Source organism: Cylas formicarius, unplaced genomic scaffold, assembly GCF_029955315.1.
Source record: "Cylas formicarius isolate icCylForm1 unplaced genomic scaffold, icCylForm1.1 PGA_scaffold_10__41_contigs__length_53128322, whole genome shotgun sequence".
NCBI classification, from domain to species: domain Eukaryota; kingdom Metazoa; phylum Arthropoda; class Insecta; order Coleoptera; family Brentidae; genus Cylas; species Cylas formicarius.
In genome coordinates, this window is record NW_026844214.1 from 9,033,627 (window position 1) to 9,053,218 (window position 19,592).

At 32.5% G+C, this 19,592-nt stretch overlaps 1 protein-coding gene across 2 annotated transcripts; it reads left to right on the forward strand.

Moving 5' to 3' along the window:
* The first annotated feature begins 1,929 nt into the window (after window positions 1–1,929).
* LOC132697072 (guanine nucleotide-binding protein G(s) subunit alpha) lies at window positions 1,930–14,865 on the forward strand. Of its 2 annotated transcripts, none has more exons than XM_060662342.1 (9): window positions 1,930–2,518; window positions 5,393–5,562; window positions 7,302–7,428; window positions 8,238–8,399; window positions 8,455–8,622; window positions 8,706–8,884; window positions 10,542–10,792; window positions 10,874–11,001; window positions 13,441–14,865. In XM_060662342.1, exons 3-9 carry the CDS (start codon window positions 7,321–7,323, stop codon window positions 13,585–13,587), a joined length of 1,143 nt encoding a protein of 380 aa, XP_060518325.1. In that variant the 5' UTR covers window positions 1,930–2,518; window positions 5,393–5,562; window positions 7,302–7,320; the 3' UTR covers window positions 13,588–14,865. The 2 variants fall into 2 exon arrangements, with proteins under 2 accessions (XP_060518325.1, XP_060518332.1); XM_060662349.1 differs by having other exon boundaries at window positions 5,393–5,559; window positions 7,290–7,428.
* Window positions 14,866–19,592: the final 4,727 nt, after the last annotated feature.

Below are 19,592 nucleotides of genomic sequence, written 5' to 3' on the forward strand. Positions count from 1 at the left end.
TTATGGATTCATCCCAGCGTTCAACATTAATGAAAAAGTTTACCGTTGTCAAACACAAACAGAACTCAAATTGCTCATAAATGCATTTTTGCATTGGATAATGCTTTATCTTCTACAAAACACCGGCTTCCACATTACAATTTAAATACGATAAAATAGGTTTCATGTTAGAAGAACCACCCATGTTGCTTTATTGCCTTTTAAGCAATGAGAATAAGCCCGGCAAATGTCCACAGGTGTGTTTCCTATCATCAGCGCCACCATCGGAGAATAAATTCGCGAATTATCTGCCATTGTACTTCCCATATCTACGTTTGGGAAGTAGAGCGTTCCGATAACTTGGCAATGATTGCTGGTTATTTAAATCACTTGAGTACTCGAGTAGTGAGGACTAGATTATGAAAGTCTCTTTTCCTAAGATTGTGAAAATTTCTGTTTCTGAAATTTTGACCGCTGTGTCTGCATGTGGTCGAAGGACGAAATTTAGAAGGCACGAAAATGAACAGTCGCTTTCAGAAATCTGCAGTGGAATGACATTTTTGTTAGGTTCATTTTTACTTGATAGTAAAAATTTTATCTGAGTCCGATTTTAATTCATGCCTAAAATAGTTCCTATTTGATATATTTCATAATCGTTCGCGCTCAAAATGACACTTTTCACTTGTGTGTTGTTGTCTGAGGAAGCAATATGTCCACTTTTGAGTGGTCTTGAAATTTACTTTCAATCAAAGCGAGTTGCGTTGGTGACGACTTTGACTGGTAACTTTTAGGAATTGTGTTACGGAACCACAGTTTTTTTTTTCAGTAAACCGAAACTAACCAAACCGAAAGTATAGTCTATGTTTCTTGACTTTTTCAACGAATGCATTTTCCACCACAGAATAAGTCGTCTTTACTTACATCACTAATCTGGGTGTTATTTATCTATGCAGCTTATTAAGGAACCATCCCACTATCTCAATAACATAGCATAATTCTTCCAGTTCGTTTATTACTTGGTCGAACATGACAGAATTTAAAAGTTAAAATATCCTCAAAAATAAAGTTTAGACTAATTTATTATTTTCGATGAGCCCAATTACTTAACTATTTTCAACACTTTTAATATTCACATAACGCTATTCAAATTTAGATACCTGCAGTGAAATTTATCAACACATTTGTGATTTCCAATCTAAGGGCGTTTAAAAGTGAAATCAATAAAATAATGGCAAATATTTGTTTATTTATTTATAAAGGCAGGTTCTATGCATCGCATTTTCATTTTTTATTGTTGTTTAACTAAAACCGAATATATCTTGTCTATAGTATTTGGGAAGTATCAAGAATCAGTTCAGTTCTGCTGCAAATCTTGTTTTTATTTGCTTTTATTTTATTTTATAAACTTTGTATCGCTATAATGCTTTTTAGTAAGTGCTCCCCACCCCCAGCTTAGCTACACCTTGTTTTTTGTTGAAGAGTATGAAATTTTTCCTTTTTGCTTACGGAGATACGATTCGTCATTCTATATGTACTTTATTCAATTCTGTCATCCAGAAAAGTCCCGAGTTCTGTACTGAAGTTGTGCTATTGGTAAAAATAATTTTTTGAGCCACTTACTAAAATGACGGTTTGTAAGAACTGTTGATTTAATCCCTCGAGTGCGCCACACTATAACCATGTTATAACTGCTATCGCCTTTAACTATATCTTTAACTTTAAATTTCTAGACCAAAAGAAAGGTTAAGTTTTTTTACATACATAATTTTGACAAACTCTGACTAAACTCTTAATGTTATTATTTTGAAAAGATTCATCATATATCATTTTATCTGCTAAGTCCGAATATAAAAATATAAAATTCGAATTCTCAAAGAATTAAAAATTCAAATTGTTACGGGCGGGTCAATTCAGCTCAACCGCGCACAAATGTCAGGTTGCAAGTGGCGCCCTCATAACTAACAAAAAAACGACAAGGCTGATTTAGTTTGTCGTGTTCGTCTGACGACATATTAAATTTGCTAGTGTACTTCCAAAATTAAATATTTTTTGAAAAATATCATTATGCAGTGTACGTAATAAAACTGTCCCTAATGTACGAAACATTTGCTCGCTCGTAACGTACCCGGTAATTAAAGTGCAACCACAGTGCAAGCCTACTTAAAGTCGATCTCGGGCCAGGGTGTATCGAAGTAGTTTTTGCAAATCCCGACAGAGTTATTGCTATCAAAACGTCTAAAAAATTGGCCAATATCTATTTTTAAATTCGCTTTTCTGTTGTGTACGATTATTATATATCTGTCTGAGCAGTCTAAGCTATTTTCGCGATCGGTTGGGGTAATAATAGCCTTCGAGTTTGTGAGCAGTGGAGTGGAGGATGTTGCCGTGAGGCCATTTTTTAAGTTACATTTTCGGCAATTAATTTACGTATATAAACTAAGAGTTTCAATCAACCATTTCACAAGTGCATAAGTGTTTGTGTCCCAGAGCTAAAATCCAAGGTTTATTTTAGCTAATTCATCCAAATACTACATACAACGTAAGTAGTGTTAAATTTATTAGTTCCATTCAAAGCCTTTTAATTTATTTAGGTATTACATTCGTAAAATAGACCTACAACCTAGTTAAAGATAAGTTTAACTAAATTTTTACTTGTTTTATAGCAGTATCCATTTTCTGTAATTCCGATGCACCTGTTTGGTGTAGTTTTGTTGCCAGTTTTACAAAACGTGGATTTACATTAATTTTTGCTATCTCATATAATTTTCAACTTTTCCGAAAATTTCAATATAACCTTAAAACCAAATATTTCAAATTCATTTTTAATATCTGATGTTGTTGAAGCTATTAGTAACTAGGTATTTAGTTACGTTTCGATTTTTTGTTAAAATTTTGAACAAAAATTTAATAATCCGAACGAAAATATATGTGTATATTTTTCAAATAACCTTTAACTACTGTTGTATGAAATAAAATCCGGTGTTTTATGAAATTAATATATCAACTCCTTGATTAAAGCTCATTTAATTAAATAGATAATTAGGTAGATATAATTGTGTATCTAGATGATTTGGATTTTTTATTTTTTTGTTATGCTCCTTGTAATATTGTAGTTTTGTTGTAATAAACTTAGCAGTAATAACTCGAATAATAAATAATATATGCATATTTCAGGAGATAACTTGATAACTTTGTGAGTTTCAATTGTGAAACAGTAACCTTTTTTAATAGTTTTGCCGAATTATTAATTACATTGTAATCTACCTTTCTGAGCTTCTTGTTTTCATATGCAATTAAAAGACTAGATTTCTTAAAAAGATTCTTGTAAGGTATAAGACTACTTAAATAAGGGGCATTGGATTTAGTGACTCTGAATAACAAAAACTTATGAGTTACTACTTGTAGCTACATTGCAATAATCTAATAATTATTGAGAGCTGAAATAAAAATTAAATCTACCATAACATATTCTTCGAGTCATTTTTGTCACAATTTGAGGAAGGGTTAGGAATGAGGAGTAGAAACGTCAAGCTTATTTGAACTCAAAACATTCTACTTCAACTTGACTTGCCAAAGGAACAATTTGTGGTTCACATTAAACCCTCCTATATTTCCTAAATACAAATAATTGCATGAAAAGTATTGTACAATATATTGTTTGCAATCCTTGGATAAGGCTGGCTTGCTTGTAACTTACCAGTTAAGGTTGTGGTCGTTGTGAGTGTGGAAGTTACTTAAGACCACTCTGCCCCATCATTTTATTGCATAATTTTGTTCACCTCAGTTGGGAACTTTAATTTTTATTTAGGTACCAATTTTTTATTTGGAATTCAGAATAATTAAGTGATAAAATATTTGACTGTTGGTGTTTCGAGCTGCGCTTAAATTACTGTTCAGTTGAATGAATACTTTTGATTAAAATTTAAAAAGCAGTTTGGCCTGGATTTAAAATCTTGTTTGTTCTTTGAATTTTATAAGATTTTTCTTCCGTTGATTCAATTTTGGTGACCTCGTCTTTTGGTTTGGCTAGTTCGGCGGCGTGAGCTACAGCGGCATCGGTTGTAAGGCCTCCGTTAATACAGTCACTGGAGTGTCAACTCAGACAACTGTACGCCACCCGTATGTTTCTTCGAGCCGGAACCGGACTCACGCTACGAACCGCGAATCTATTTTTTTTCCCCAAAGTTCACGGATATTGGCGGATTGTTTTCTATTTCTAGTTGTTTTTTTTTTGTTGGTTTCAACGCGATCTCGGCCACGAAACGTTCACCATCCCCCCATTTAGGGCAACATTAACTAAAATCAATTTTTAAAGTTTTGATTAGTAATATTCCGCAGACGGAGAAGCATAATAAATCAAACTCTTGAGAAAATTGGTTATCTGCCACGTTCATTTTATGGAAAAAAATCATCAATAGCCTCCCTCCATATACCGGTAGGGGACTGATCGGTACCGTTCCCTACATGTAAACGCCGACACACCGTTTCCAGAGCCGATTGGTCGAGTTTAATCATGACGAATCGCGATCGGTGCTCAGGTTAAATTCGGATTGAAATTGACCAACCCCAGGTGATTGAGAAAACTGAACACTTTTGAAGCCGTGAAGATACAAAGAAGATAGAGACGTTTAAAGGAGCGCTGACCTTAAGCTGTAGTCATCACCTCGAAAGGCGATTTTTTTTTCATATACGCGGCGAAGTTATTTCCTCCAGCATTCTATACCTCACTCCGGACCTCAAACAAACGTGAATTGGTCGACAAGCATTTTTTAGTTTTAATTCCGCCTTGTTTTGTGTATGCGCGGATCACATATGGTTAGTTTGCTTTTGCCTCTCCGGTCTTTGTTTAGGAGCGGCCATCAAAACCTACCTATTTAGTTTAAAACGCTCAACGTAAAAGCAATTGCTCCAGCAAGAAACAACTATGCCTCTAAATTGCATTCGTCAATTTTCACTTTCAGACACAGTGATCTCTGCTTAACTCGTTTTCGCAGAAAATTTAGCGAGAGCTGGTCATATTTTGAGAAAGTACTGCTGTAAAAAATGCTGCATCTGAACAGAAATCTGTCGCCGCTAGGTGTTATTGGTTGGTTTCGAATAATAGGTGTTATTGATTGATAACAAAAATTCATTGTATGTAAAAAAAAAATCTACTAAATTGTGGAATATACCAGCATTTCACCCCTACCCAAAAGATTTTTTTGCTCGTCTTAAGCAGCATGGGGTAGCCAGGTCGTGAACTCTGATCCTAGGTAGAATGGAATCGAGATTGCCACAACATTCGCTTGTACATATTGTGTAAATATGCTAGTACTCATAAAACTGATATGTTGATAAAAATAATTTAATAGACCGTGAACCAAACAGTTTAGAATTAAATTACTTTATACACATTCGATTTTTTTATTTTCAGTGAGGATGCAATGTTGAAATAGAAAACAATGTGTACGAGTGTACCATAAAAAAGCCATTGCCTGGGACACCTGAATGATAGGAAACTAATTAGGTATCTGGCAAACTAGCCACGGTGGCTTCAGGCCCGGAGTGTGGCCCCGTGGCCGCTGACAAGGGGGCCGATTGTTGGTAAGCATTAGAATTTTTCAAACAAACTTCCACAGGCTACTCTAATACTTTTTAAAAAACTTCTGGATTCCTCCTGCGTCGGTTTTTGCTGAGTCGAACTTGCCGACCTTTCGCCAATATGAAACAGTTTCAGTCAAGCTCGGAAGAAGCCAACAGGATGATTGGCGACACGTCACCAAGTTGGACTCAGCAAAAACCGACGCAGGAGGAATCCAGAAGTTATGTAAAAAGTAAGCATTAGAATATTTTTAATATGTCTTTCAAATCTAAAAATTGCCAAATTAAAAAAAAGTCAAGTGTGCAATACGTTTTTGAAAATAACCGCAAAAATATATTTGCAACTGTTCATTTGCCTCCAACCATGATCACATTTCTTTTTACATTTGGCCATATTCGGTTTAAATGGTTATGTTTGTTATAAATCTGTCACCATTGTGGAATAAACATGGTATTAAAACAATAAAAGACAATATTGGGTTTAATCTTCTCAACTACATAGAATTTTATTATAATAATGTAACTATAATGTGTTATTAGTCTACTATGTGGACATCTTTCACAATCAATAGTAAAAATTCTTTTTGAACTTAATAAAAAAATGATAACTTTAACTACTGACTAACCACTGAACTCCAATGTAATTTTCTTCACTAATTTGTTTACATTTATGACGATGTAGGGGGGTAGTAACTTAGTTTGTATTTAAACCGATAAGTAAAAACCTAATACCATCTTATTATTAAAATTATTTGTTACATATATGGTAAAAACTGAACTATTACCTATAAGGATATTTTGTTTTTTAATTTTAATATGAAAACATGTTTATTGAGTTTTTAGATATGACAATTTTTTTTCAGATATCGTTGAAAATTCAATATAATGCATATTAGAAAAACAGAAAACGTAATGGTGCCATAGAACTAAACCGTTAAAATATTCTCTGTATTCTCATTGTTCTTGAGGTTGAACACGAAAACAATAATACAAGAAGTTGGGCTACAATATCAGTGCACTTTTTCAGGCACAATTTAATGTCCACACTTTTCCGAAATATCATTTGGTCAGGTGTCACCATAATTGTGCTAGAGAATAATGGTAAAAATGGCGTTTCTTTTCATTCAATTTTAATGAAAAAGGGTAATTTCTCCAGACAGCTTCTTTGTAACAACAAACGGATTTAAAGTGTCATTGTTTTTATCAACGGAATTTTTCCTGGATTGGGGCTAGTATGACTTTAGAATATCTTTGGTTAATTAATGGTATATGGGGTACTATAAATAAAGTGGGAGTGTGGTTCACCTCTTTAATTAATAAATACATTTTGAAATATTACAGTCCTGGTTTTTACAAGTGCCATATTTAGTTCGCCAAGGTTATTCCATCTGGACAACCTAATTGTCGCTCCAGAGCCTACTGCTATTTAGTCACCTTCTAGATTGCATTGCGACATTGTAAAATGCTTATGCTTATATTCGTCTGAAAGAAAACGCATTCTTAAATATTCTTTGCTAAGATATTACCAACTTAATCCTCTAAATTTTGATATGAGCTCCTCTTATTTGTTTCTCCTCTAACTCATAATCCATATTGTAAAAGAAGTACATAGAAAAATTTAACCATAAGTCATAGAAGTGGTTGAATAGTCACAATTTTTCTTTATTGTTGTCAGAGAATTTCGTATAAACCTTTCATCCAGTTCCGAGCAGTCCACGTTTTTATAAATATTGGCTGTACAGGTGGGCCCCTCTGGCGGCCATGGGCTGTTTCGGGGACCGAGGAGATGCAGCTCAAACTACTGAAGACATTCGAAGTCAAAAGAGGATCAGCGATCAAATCAATAGACAGCTGGCGAAAGAGAAACAGGTACCTTTTATATAGTTTTATTTTTAATATCGGCCGAGTTTCTTTAAGAAATAGCTCTTAAAGACTTAAACAAGAATTATCTCATCTGTGAATTTCTGACATCACATTCATAAATGTAATGTAATAATTCTATATGGCAGCAGAGTTTTTGAAATATGTGTTCAGCTCTTTAAAATTGTTATTCTTTTTGTGGTAATAATAAATAAATAATACAAAATTATGTCGTGACCCCTCTATCAACGCAACTCAGTCAGTACTGCATGCCAAATCAAAATAAATCCGCAAGCTTTTTAAGTAGCAAATGGTTTTTGCACACCACAGAAAAAAAAATATTTTTAATTTTTTTTTAAATTTATTTATAATCGTGTTATATTTTATTTTGCTTATAAATCTACAACATAAGAATTAACGTTTTTTGTGGGTTATAGATGACCGCTGATGCAACTCATCAAAACATTAGCTTTAGATATCACAAGTTGTATTACTTTTAGTTATTAATTTTTTAATTAGTACTTTTTATTTGTTTACTTTTATAAACCAAACCAAACAAACCTAAATTGATGTCTTGGTTGTTATTGTAGGTTAAATCATAATGTAAAAAAAATCGCAATTAAGAGATTTTCTTTTTGTCAGTGGTTAGTGGCTGTCCACACTTAACTGAAATAGAGGTTTTTTTAAATTTTTATTTGTTTATTTAATGATTGAAGCGACAATTAAAATTTGGTTTTGATTAGTGTGGATTTCTTCAATCGCAACTTCACAACCCATGAATGTTTAAAAAATAATTAAATTTTTATTGGTTAAAATAGGTCTACAGAGCTACTCACCGTTTGCTTCTCTTGGGAGCAGGTGAATCGGGTAAATCAACCATTGTGAAGCAGATGCGGATTCTTCATGTAAACGGTTTCAGTGAAAGAGAAAAAAAACAGAAAATAGAAGACATAAAAAAGAATATCCGCGATGCCATAATTGTAAGCATATTGTATATTGTTTTGTCATTTATTAATGTCTTAATTTCTATTATAGACAATAACGGGAGCAATGTCGACACTTAGTCCTCCCGTCCAATTGGAAAAGCCGGAAAATCAAGTAAGGGTCGACTGGATTCAAGATGTGGCTACTGGACCAGATTTTGATTATCCATCTGAGTTTTATGAACACACTGAGGAGCTATGGAAGGACCGAGGTGTTCAGGTAATTAATTGGAGAAAATTGTTATTGCTTTCTTATTCATTGTTGAAGGTAATGTTTGATAATATTGATTTCATTTTTTTTAGGCAACATTTGAAAGAAGTAACGAATACCAACTCATAGATTGCGCAAAGTACTTCCTAGATCAGGTTCATATAATAAAACGACCTGATTATACACCTAGCGAGCAGGACATACTTAGGTGCCGGGTTCTTACCAGTGGTATCTTCGAAACCCTCTTCCAAGTTGATAAAGTTAATTTTCAGTGAGTTGCGTTTGTTAATATATTAATGCATGCTGTAAGCAAGTAAATAAACAACAAGTACACAATTATAAATCCCAAATTTAAACTTCAAGTGATCTTGATGCACAATATAATGTCCACACTTATGCAACTATACAATTTGTTTAAGTGCCACCAAAATTGTGCTAAAGAATAGTGGTAAAAATGGCGTTTCTTTTCATTCATTAATGAAAAAGGGTAATTTTGCCACACAATGTGTTGAATTAAACTGGTGGAACATCGGTGATTGCCATACATGCATGTGATACATGCCAAATAACCCAATGCTGCCAACTAATTGCGACAAATATTTCATATTAACGTATCTTTATTCACATTAAAAAAAAAAATGGTATGAACTTTTTCTGCAAAGGAGGAACAAAGTTATGTTGCATTTCAATTGCTCTGGTTGCATGGTTGTAACAGGCGTTTATAACTATCAAATAAGACCACAAATTACAGTTCCACATGCAACATCGTTGTTATTACTATTATACTATTGATGTTACCAAGAATAAAGGTACTGAGGGATATATGAAGCTACCTGTCACCTGTTTCAAACAGTCTACAGAAAATGCACAGGATTGATGTCTTCTGAAATTATAGCGATTATGGCCCTAAGACAGATAAAGTTAACAATAATGCTGATGTTGCTAGCCTCAGAAGCAACATTGGAATATTGGAAAGTCAAGTCGAAACTAACAGGGCTGCCTCTGACGCTAACGTGGATCGAGCAATTGGCCATTCAGGAGAGCAAACGCAGAATGAGAATAGCACAATTAGAACTTGCGTGTGTCATTCTGTCACCAAAAATGTTGACCCATCCAACATAAAATCAGTAAAGTTACCTTGCCAAGCAAAAATAATGCTCACAAATAATTTCAGCAGCCTGGAGGGCACGAGCAAATACTTAAAGTACAATCAAACTATGGACCAAAGGGAGTACCTGAAATCAATTACGAAAAGTAGAGGATCGCAACCTCAATGGGAGGATAATCTCACTGGATAATAGATAAATTCCTTGAAGTGGTGGGTAACAGTAAGCCTCATTTTGTCTTTTTGACAGAAATTGCTAAATAAGGACTATCTGATTCCATCCATCCATCCAGACAAGACAATTTACAGATATACAAATGAGATAGACTGGATAAACCAACACCTTTTTGAGCACTACATTTCTTCTGAAAAGTTACTGAGTGTGTACAGCAGTTCCAACTACCCATTAGTTGTGAAAGCAACACATTTTAAAGCAAATGTGATGAGTTTCAAGATCATTTAGTACATTAGTACTATTGGGACTGCTCGAAGAGAAAATGATCCTAATACATACCGTAATAGAGAATTTCTGAGTACATACACAGGACCCTTACTTCCCGAGCTCACTCGTTGGCGCTGCAGATTCCCGATAATAGAGATCGAAAGCCTGAAATTTTTTTAATTTGAGCTATTTTATAATAAATTCTATTTACTTTTTGCGGTTTCATTTTCTCGTTATACAGAGTGTTCGACCGAAAATTGGTATTATTCTAGTGTAGTTAGTTGTGAAAATATAGCTTTCACCTAAGAGATCAGTGAAGTTTTCTGAGGGACACTCTGTATAAATAAAATATACATTATACAACATTACGAGTTTCCACAGCATGTTTGATGTGGGTGGCCAACGAGACGAGCGTCGGAAATGGATTCAATGCTTTAATGATGTGACTGCTATCATTTTTGTCACTGCCTGTTCGTCGTACAATATGGTGTTGCGCGAGGATCCAACACAGAACCGGTTACGGGAATCATTAGATCTCTTCAAATCTATTTGGAACAATAGATGGTTACGCACCATTTCGGTGATTCTCTTCCTTAACAAACAAGATCTGCTAGCTGAAAAAATTCTCGCAGGTATATTTGTTATCACTATATTTTGCGAGTTTAATGGATTGTATAGTTTATATTTAAAAAAACGTATTTTCAATTTTGCAGGGAAAAGCAGATTAGAGGAGTACTTCGCGGAATTTTCGAGGTACCAACCTCCGGTAGAAGTAGCTAACGAAAGCAACGAACCCCCTGAGGTTTTTAGAGCAAAGTACTTTATTAGGGATGAATTTCTTGTAAGTACCCATTAATTAATTATGAAGTGCTTTTAACGGGTTTTTATTAGGCAGTATGAATTTTTACCAGTTTTTGTTTGTTTTACTTTTTACGTATTTCGTATGGGCGAGGGTCACCTTGTTATATATATGCGAAACTACTGCAGACTAATGCCATATGACTAATGCAACAACAGGTGCGGTCTCACACAAAGTTGTCTGCTGACAAATTGTTTGACGTGAATGATCGCAAAGCATGTACAAAAAATTGGTAAAAATCCTAACGGCCTTTTAGGATCGCTTCATAAACTTTGTGACATAACCTAAATTAGTTATTTTGAATTTCAAGTAGTTCACTCCGTTTTCAACTATCAAGGTTTTTGCCACACAAAATTTTCATTGACAATCTATAAAGGTAACAACAAATGTTCACAAATCTGTTTGTGCTAAATATGAAGATTCAATTAAAATAACATCTAAAACGGCCTCTACAAAATCTTTGTTTTCTGATGATGACATGAAGTTTCGTGAGTATTATCTAAGTCGACTTGAAAGGTGTAAAACCAACAAATAAAATCGAAAACAACATCCTAAAACAATACTGGCCTGAAACAGGAACAATTCCAATCACAATGACCTTCTTCAGAATTTAAATTGAATACCAAACTTGTGATCAATGAACTGCTATATTTGCATTGAGCAAGCTCATGACAGTTCTAGGACGGTAATTGCAAAATCGGGAATAGATCTAAATTTTAAAGGAAAACTGGATATAAAATTTTCTACAATATTTATCCCGCCATAGACGCTCTTGTAGCTAGGTTTTTTACTTCTGTCTCAACGTCTCTATATCCAGACATTTCAATTCCTAAATACTTGAAAATTTCATCCACAAGTTTGCATCTGATCCGTGACTTAGAAGTGAGCATCAATTTTGTTTTGTTATCCGCAAATAATACCTTTGTGGCAATTTCAACACAAAACTAATGCCAAACTCAGCATTAGGAAAACGTTTTGTTGGACTGTGAAAAGTAAAAATAAAATTGATATAAAACCGTTGGTTTTTTTTTCGACAGAAAATATATCAAAATATTTCTCTTTTCATTTCCAAACAAAATTTTATTTTTTAAAGTTACACTTTAGATGAAGGTTCTAGTAGTTCAGAGAAGACACATAAATATGTTGGTGCAAATGTAAAGTGACTACATTTTCATTGTGGCAAAGGGAACAAATGGAATGATATGGAAATTAGTAATGATCGAACACCACTCAATATGTTAATTATGAATTAAGCTGGGAATAGGAAAATTACTATAAACCATATTTCTATGTTTACAAATAATACTTCGTCAGTAATTTTTAAAAAATTAGATATTTGTAAAAAAAATATTTTTTTTGTTTCTTGAATGTTCAAAAGTACTTCCTAGATCAGGTTCATATAATAATAGGCTCTGATTATACACCTAGCGAGTAGGACATACTGAGGTGCCAGGTTCTTACCAATGGCATATTTCGAAACAATCTTCCAAGTTGGTAAAGTTATTTTTCTGAGTTACCTTTGTTAATGTGTTAATGCATGTGGTAAGCAAGTAAATAAACACCAAGTAGATAATTATAAATCCTAAATAATCTTGATGCACAATATAATGTCCACACTTATGCAACATACAATTTGTTTAAGTGCCACCAAAATTGTGCTAAAGAATAGTGGTAAAAATGGCGTTTCTTTTCATTCAGCTTTAATGAAAAAGGGTAATTTTGCCACACAATCTGTTGAGTTGTCAAACTGGGGGAACATCGGTAATTGCCATTTACATGTCGAACAACCCACTTGAAAGGTCTAAAACCAAGAAATAAAATGTAAAACGCAACATCCTAGAACATTACTTGCTTGAAACAGGACAATTCCAAAACCGTTAGTTTTTTCGGCCGAAAATATATCAAAATATTTCTTTTCATTTCCAAACAAAATTTTATTTTTTAAAATTACACTTTAGGTGAAGGTTCGAGTACTTCAAAGGAGACCCGTAAATATGTTGATGAGTAATGCGGAAATTAGTAATGATCAAACATCGCCCAATTTAATTTCCACCCCTAATCATTAATTATACTGGGAATAGTAAATTTACCACGACAGACCATATTTCTGTGTTTACAAATGATGCTTCGTTAGAAATAAAAAAAAAAGAAAGATATTTTTTAAAAAAGATTTGTTTTGTTTCTGTGAGGTTAGTTAGTTAAATTTAAAAAAGTAATCTGATTTAGGATAAAAACTCGGAGTGTTTCAACAATTGGGTATGACAGTGCAAGTTTAAACTTACATTTGATATTAAAAACCTGATGTGTAGGAATAAAGCTGGGGCGGATTGGATTAGTTGCCGTAGATAATGGTGGCAAAATAATTTTTGATCTTAATTTATATTATTTTTTTATTTATAATTTTTTTTTGTTTTATTTCAGCGCATTAGCACAGCTTCAGGGGAAGGCAAACACTATTGCTATCCCCATTTCACATGTGCTGTGGACACAGAAAATATTAAGCGAGTGTTCAATGACTGCCGCGACATTATACAGCGCATGCACCTACGTCAATATGAACTGTTATAACTGCCTCCACTTCTCCAATCGCTCCCCCTTGTTAAGGCATCCCTATTTTCTGGAGCACTCTCTTTTTTGCCACGTTTACCATTACTACTGCAACCTCGTGCGGTGACAACCTTTTCTTTGTCTTCAACGCTTTTTTAGTTAATGAAATGTTTTGATTAGCATCTCTGGCATGGTTTGTGCCTGTCTTAAGTATTCTTTTTTACCTGTGGATGGAAAGTGGTAAGTCTGTTGGGCTCCTATTTAAATGAACTGGTTTGTGGTCACTTTATTTATGGACAAAGTTCTGTTTACCGTTTGGTACCGAACTAAACCAATGACAAGCACAAAATGTATAATTATGTAAGAAAGAAATTTATTCTTTAAGACAATCTATAATTTATGAACACAATTATGATTAGGGCGTACTCGTAGATGGAGTAGGGTGTCCGTTTCGAAATAGAAATCACTATTTTCTCTCCAACAATAGGACTTGGACGAAAATAGCGACCCATTAGCACAAACTGTACCATAATTATCAGCAAACTCGAGAGCTCTTTTTTTTATTTTGTTCCTTTTCTTTTTGTTTCAACACCCGCTGTTACCTAAATGATCGCTTGATCTATAATATGCCGCCGAAGGTGTACTTTCTGAGGAACGTCAGAGTAAAAGCAAAAACTGTAGGACCAACTCAATACAACGCAAAATCTAATAGAATTTAACTTAAGGCGTGTCGAAGCAATGTGTTGTCAAAATGTGACCGATTGGATTAAATCATGGCAATAACTTAGTAAATCCAAATTAATAAAAAAAAACTTTAAAATTTTACGTTTTCAGTTGAGCATGATTAGTTTTGCTTAGTTTAACTAAGGGTCAGACTCGAAAAACAGATTCAAAGGATTTAGAAAGCAGACTTCAATGCATTTTTATACTAGAATCTAGTCATTTTAAAATTCATCTAAATATTGGCAATTTTTTTTTTTTAGTTTAAAATTAATCGAAATTTTACGCTACATTTTTTAGTTTTTAATATGCAAATCTACTTCTATATCCAAGATTTTTAAGCTTTACTGACCCCAAATTAATTTTGCAAAGATGTTATAAAAGTACATTTTTTAGTTATAACTCAACTAAGCCGGTTATTAAAGAAAAAACTATTTTGTCTTGATATAAGGGAATCAATCATACGTAACATGAAAGAATGTTTGTCAAATGTGTGAATCGATATACAAAAAACATCTCAAAATACTGCAAATCTAGAAAGTCTATCAGTTGAGTACAATTTTTCCTTTTTTTTTGTTTTAACCAAAATTGTGTTGTATTTATATGTAGTTAAATTTTTACGGGAGTCAGTATCACCCATCGTAACGACGTTAAAATTTTTTATTGAATGTTGCGATGTAACTTTAATAAGTTTTGGTGACTTATAATTTACGAGATGTAAAAAAGTGTATATAAATTTGCAATTTGGCAAGTAATCTCTGGTTGGTCAACACATACGAAGCATAGCAAACGTGCAATAGAATAACTGAAACAAATTTTCAAAAAGCAGCTCTCATTAAGCGACTTTAAGCGATAAGTAGATTTGTATGTACCACCTATTTCTTGAATTGATATGTGATAATTTAAAAAAAAAGAGATTGTACCGAAAATGTAAGTTTAAAGTTTTTTTCTGCCTGCAATCTGGAACATTATTGTTATTTAAGGGATAGTTTTAATTTTGGGAATCCAGTATATCTGGATGTATATTTAAAAATGTTTGAAATCGATATATTATAAAAATAGTAAAATTGCTTTATATTTTAACGCATTTACGGTCTTATCTCTTTTACAAATCTTTGGATTAGCTCTGTGAGGTTTCAATATAAACACCATCTCTATTTAGAATATTAGGAAAATACACACCAATTACAAAATGTATGTTTTTGTGTTTTGTCAATATCTATTAAAAATCGCATTTTTTCTGATTTAAACGTCATTTACTTACATTGCATACCATTGAATCATTTTCACTTTTAACGAATTAAAATTTAAATTTGTAATTTTAAATGTGGATGTTTTGTATATTTTTCCCCGTTCTTATTTTGTTATCGATGTTATGGTAAAAGAAAAAGTTGTGTGGCCGAATATGAATGCTGTGTAGTGGTCTCTTTTAAATGTTTGTTTTTGCAAACATATGATTTTGGAACGCTGTAGTGCCAAACTAGTTAAATTTAGGTTATGTTAATTTTAAGAATTATCCTAAAAGGAAGGTATCCATAATTCAAATGGTATTTGTTTTTTTTGGCTGCGAAACAAGCGAAAAGTTTTAAGGGATGATCTTAATATTTTGGAAAAATAGACATCCAAATTCAACAAATGTATTGCATTGTTTTTCATATAACTTTGACGGAGGTATAAATATTGTCATTATTTACTTGTTTATATTTTTGTACACATATGTTAACCTATTTATACAAAGAGCATTTTTTTATATTTATTTTTGTTGACTTCTTTTTTATCCTAATAGTGCAATATTTTTACTTATGCCTGTTAGCTAGAAAAGTTTATTTTACATGTTACTGCTTGTTTAAGTTTACTGTACAGTGTGATCAATATATGATGGTTTGATTAGAATTTGTTTAGATATTTTATTTACTCAAAGGGATACTGTTTTTTTATATGTTAGTAGTTGGCATAGTCTACGGATCAGTGATTATCGTGTTGCTTGACAGTGTAAAAAATTAAGAAATAACGCAGGTAAATATTTTTGGTAAATATTTATGAAATTCATTTATGCAGTGGAACTTTTATATAACAAAATTAAAAAGTTAATAATATTCATGTGTCCTCGGGTAGAACCTAGACTAGATGAGAAATTTTGAATTTATTGGTCACATTTTCATAGAATATTTCGCACATGTTCCGTGTTTAATTTCAACTTCAAAATTGGCTTTGAATTTCAATTCTAGTTTTTGGAATCTATTAAAACATTATGTAGATTTTTTAAAATTAGAAATGATATTGCCCTACCGTATTTAATATTCCATGAAATTTTTGTTTGTTTTAAATAATTGTTTAAATTTAAAACATATAGAAGTTTCACAGTGATTTTAATTTGTTAGTGATACATAAAGCTTAAATTTTTTAAATTTGCATGATCTTTTTGAGGCCATCTTTCACTTTCACTATTTGCTATATTAATATAGGCAGTCTTCAACAATTTATTAAGAAATCTAGATTGCCTTGTAAAATTCAGTCTTAGATAACCAAATTTGTCGCGTCTGTATACCTATTTCTTAGAAAAATCTCTATACTTAAAAATAAGACGAACAAATGAAGAAAGCAAAGAAAAGCTTAATATTGCCTTACCTTAAAAAAATGCAACTGAATTCTTTCAAATTTAAGAATTAGATGTTTTTCTGGGTTCATAATAATTAAACATTTATTGTATTATCGCTGTTCTGTGATTTTTAAGCATTACGAAAAATGGCCGTAAAAGCAACTTACTAAAATAATTTGTAAATTGAATAGTGTTTAAAATTTATTGTCCATTTGAACACACTGTACTGTTGGTTAAGCTTTTATATTTATTGCTTTCTGTTGAAATATCAGATGTTTGTTATCTTACAATCCACCTCTGCTTGTGTTATGTGAGAAATATGTTGAGATTTTGAAGATGAATTGCATTTGATGTATATACAAGTATATATTCTAGGTATCTCATATTGAGTTGCATTTCGATAGCAAAATGTTTGATAGGGTACATCCATAGGCGACCAGTATCCAACTACAGGTTGGTGAAATTGGTTGGATGAATATTATGTTACCAAACTAACAAAGTTGTGCGGTGGAAATATACTTTTTATTTTAGTATAGCTGAGGCAATGCACATGGATGTCGCAAAAAATTAGCAAGTTTACAACAATAAACATGGATATAACCTCTCAATCACTGTCGATATATCATTGTCATCTATCATGCAATTTAAATGTTTTTTTGTCTTTGTGACTGACAACGATCTCTAGCCTTGTTTGTTTTGGATAGTTTGTTAGTTTCTCTTCGTTTTTTTGTAAGCTGCTTTGCGTACCACCTTTCAAGCGTCACATAGTGACTTTGTTTTACTCCTATTGAACATAAATTGAATTCTCCATTGGTGATAGCCAACTAAATACCAATCAGTTCTAATATTTTGAAATACTTGTTTCTCAATAACAAAAAAAATGGTTAATGGTCAATCTCCATTAACTTTGATTTTCTGGATGTAGACCATATAAATTTGCGATAACAAATGTGTTTGTTTGCACATTGGGCTTTATATGTTAATTATTTTCAACCTATTTTTAGGCAATTTTCTACTATATGAAATCTGAATATCCTAAGATAGTTGTGACCGATATTCAATTTCCATAACAATTATATATGTATCATGATTGTATCTAAGAAGAAAAAATGAATTCTTTCAATTAAATTGTCAAAATTAGCGTCTGGTACAAGTAATGTCCACCTCATAAAATTATTGAATTAGAGATCTTTGCACTGTCACACATTCATTCGCTGTATATTTTTCATCTTATCACTCATTCATTGTAAGTTTATATTTGGTTAAATGTATCTACTTTTCAACAGTTTGATGGGGTATAATAAATCACTGTTAGATTGACGCCTTTATTTTGTAGAAACTAAATGATAAAATTTGTGTATGTGCTGCTAATCGTAAAAGAATTGAACAGTGAAACTGATTTTTCTTGGACTTGTATATATTTTCAAATCGGCAATTAAGTCTATTGACATATGCACACAAAACTTCTGCTAGATAGGTTTTGAAGTTACTCAAGTATACATATATGTATATAGATTTTCGCTTCTGAAAAGTATGAACACTAATTATTTTAAATGCAAAATGGCTAGTTTGAACAGGTTAATATATATATTTTTTTAAATCAAATTATCCACACGACCTAAGTAAAAGTGTTAATATTGATATATCGATGTCTAAATAATAAATAACCAAATGTGCATTAGGCCAATATAATTTTTTATTGCGTTTTAAATAATGTAATTGAAATATACACTCCTAATTTGCCATAATTGCAATTACTTGAGTAATTTTTAATAATTAATTGTACTGTGGTAGTAACACCCTCTTAACCAAGGCACCTTTATTTTGAACAATTGTAATAATGTCTGCTACAAATAGGATTTGCAGATCAAAATTTACAATATAAAATTACGGACAAACTTATGTTTGGCCTACTTACCTTCATTTAGTTTACGTTGGCTTCAACACTAATTGCGTCAGCGACATTTAAAGTCGTAACTCCTCTGCCGAAAAGTCCCCCTCCTGCAGATGGCTTTGAAAATCTTTAAAGCAAACGCTGCCAGACAGACAGAACATGCGCAACAAAGCGTACCACTAAAAGTGGATTGACGTTACTGAGTATATTCCCTGTCATTTTTTGCAGATATTAGCTAATAGAGGATAAAAATACACTTAGTGCGCACTGACTTGTCTCAACGAAATTCGCTATACAAGTCGCCAGACCGTTGCAAAGCCTCTTATACTACTGATTAAATCTTAATTTAAATATTTCCGAATAATCAAAATTTATCAATTATTTGCTTATATGTATGAAGATATCGTAAGACTACTCTGACTGGTAAATAAAATCTTTGTTTAAGAGGGTGGCTTTGGGATTGGCTAAGCACTGTGATAAAAAAATTGCAAAACATATTTTTGTGCATGTGATAATAGCAAAAAAATAATTTTGGATAAACAACGGGTTTCACTGTATTAAGTGTAAAAACTATTGAATGTTATATTTGTTAAATTATTTATAAATATGTCTGTGAGCTGTGGTCAAGGTTCAGAAACGACAGGAAAATATTTTATTTACGTGTTTCTAACTCGTATTAGCTTGACGTTAATAACTGTAGAAGATTCGTGGGTTAATTTTATCGGCTGTGGTATTGAGCGAATTTGATAATTGATAGCTCCGATATTTCATTTTCTCGTTAATTTTTTTCTAGTCCCAATCTTTTCAACACTG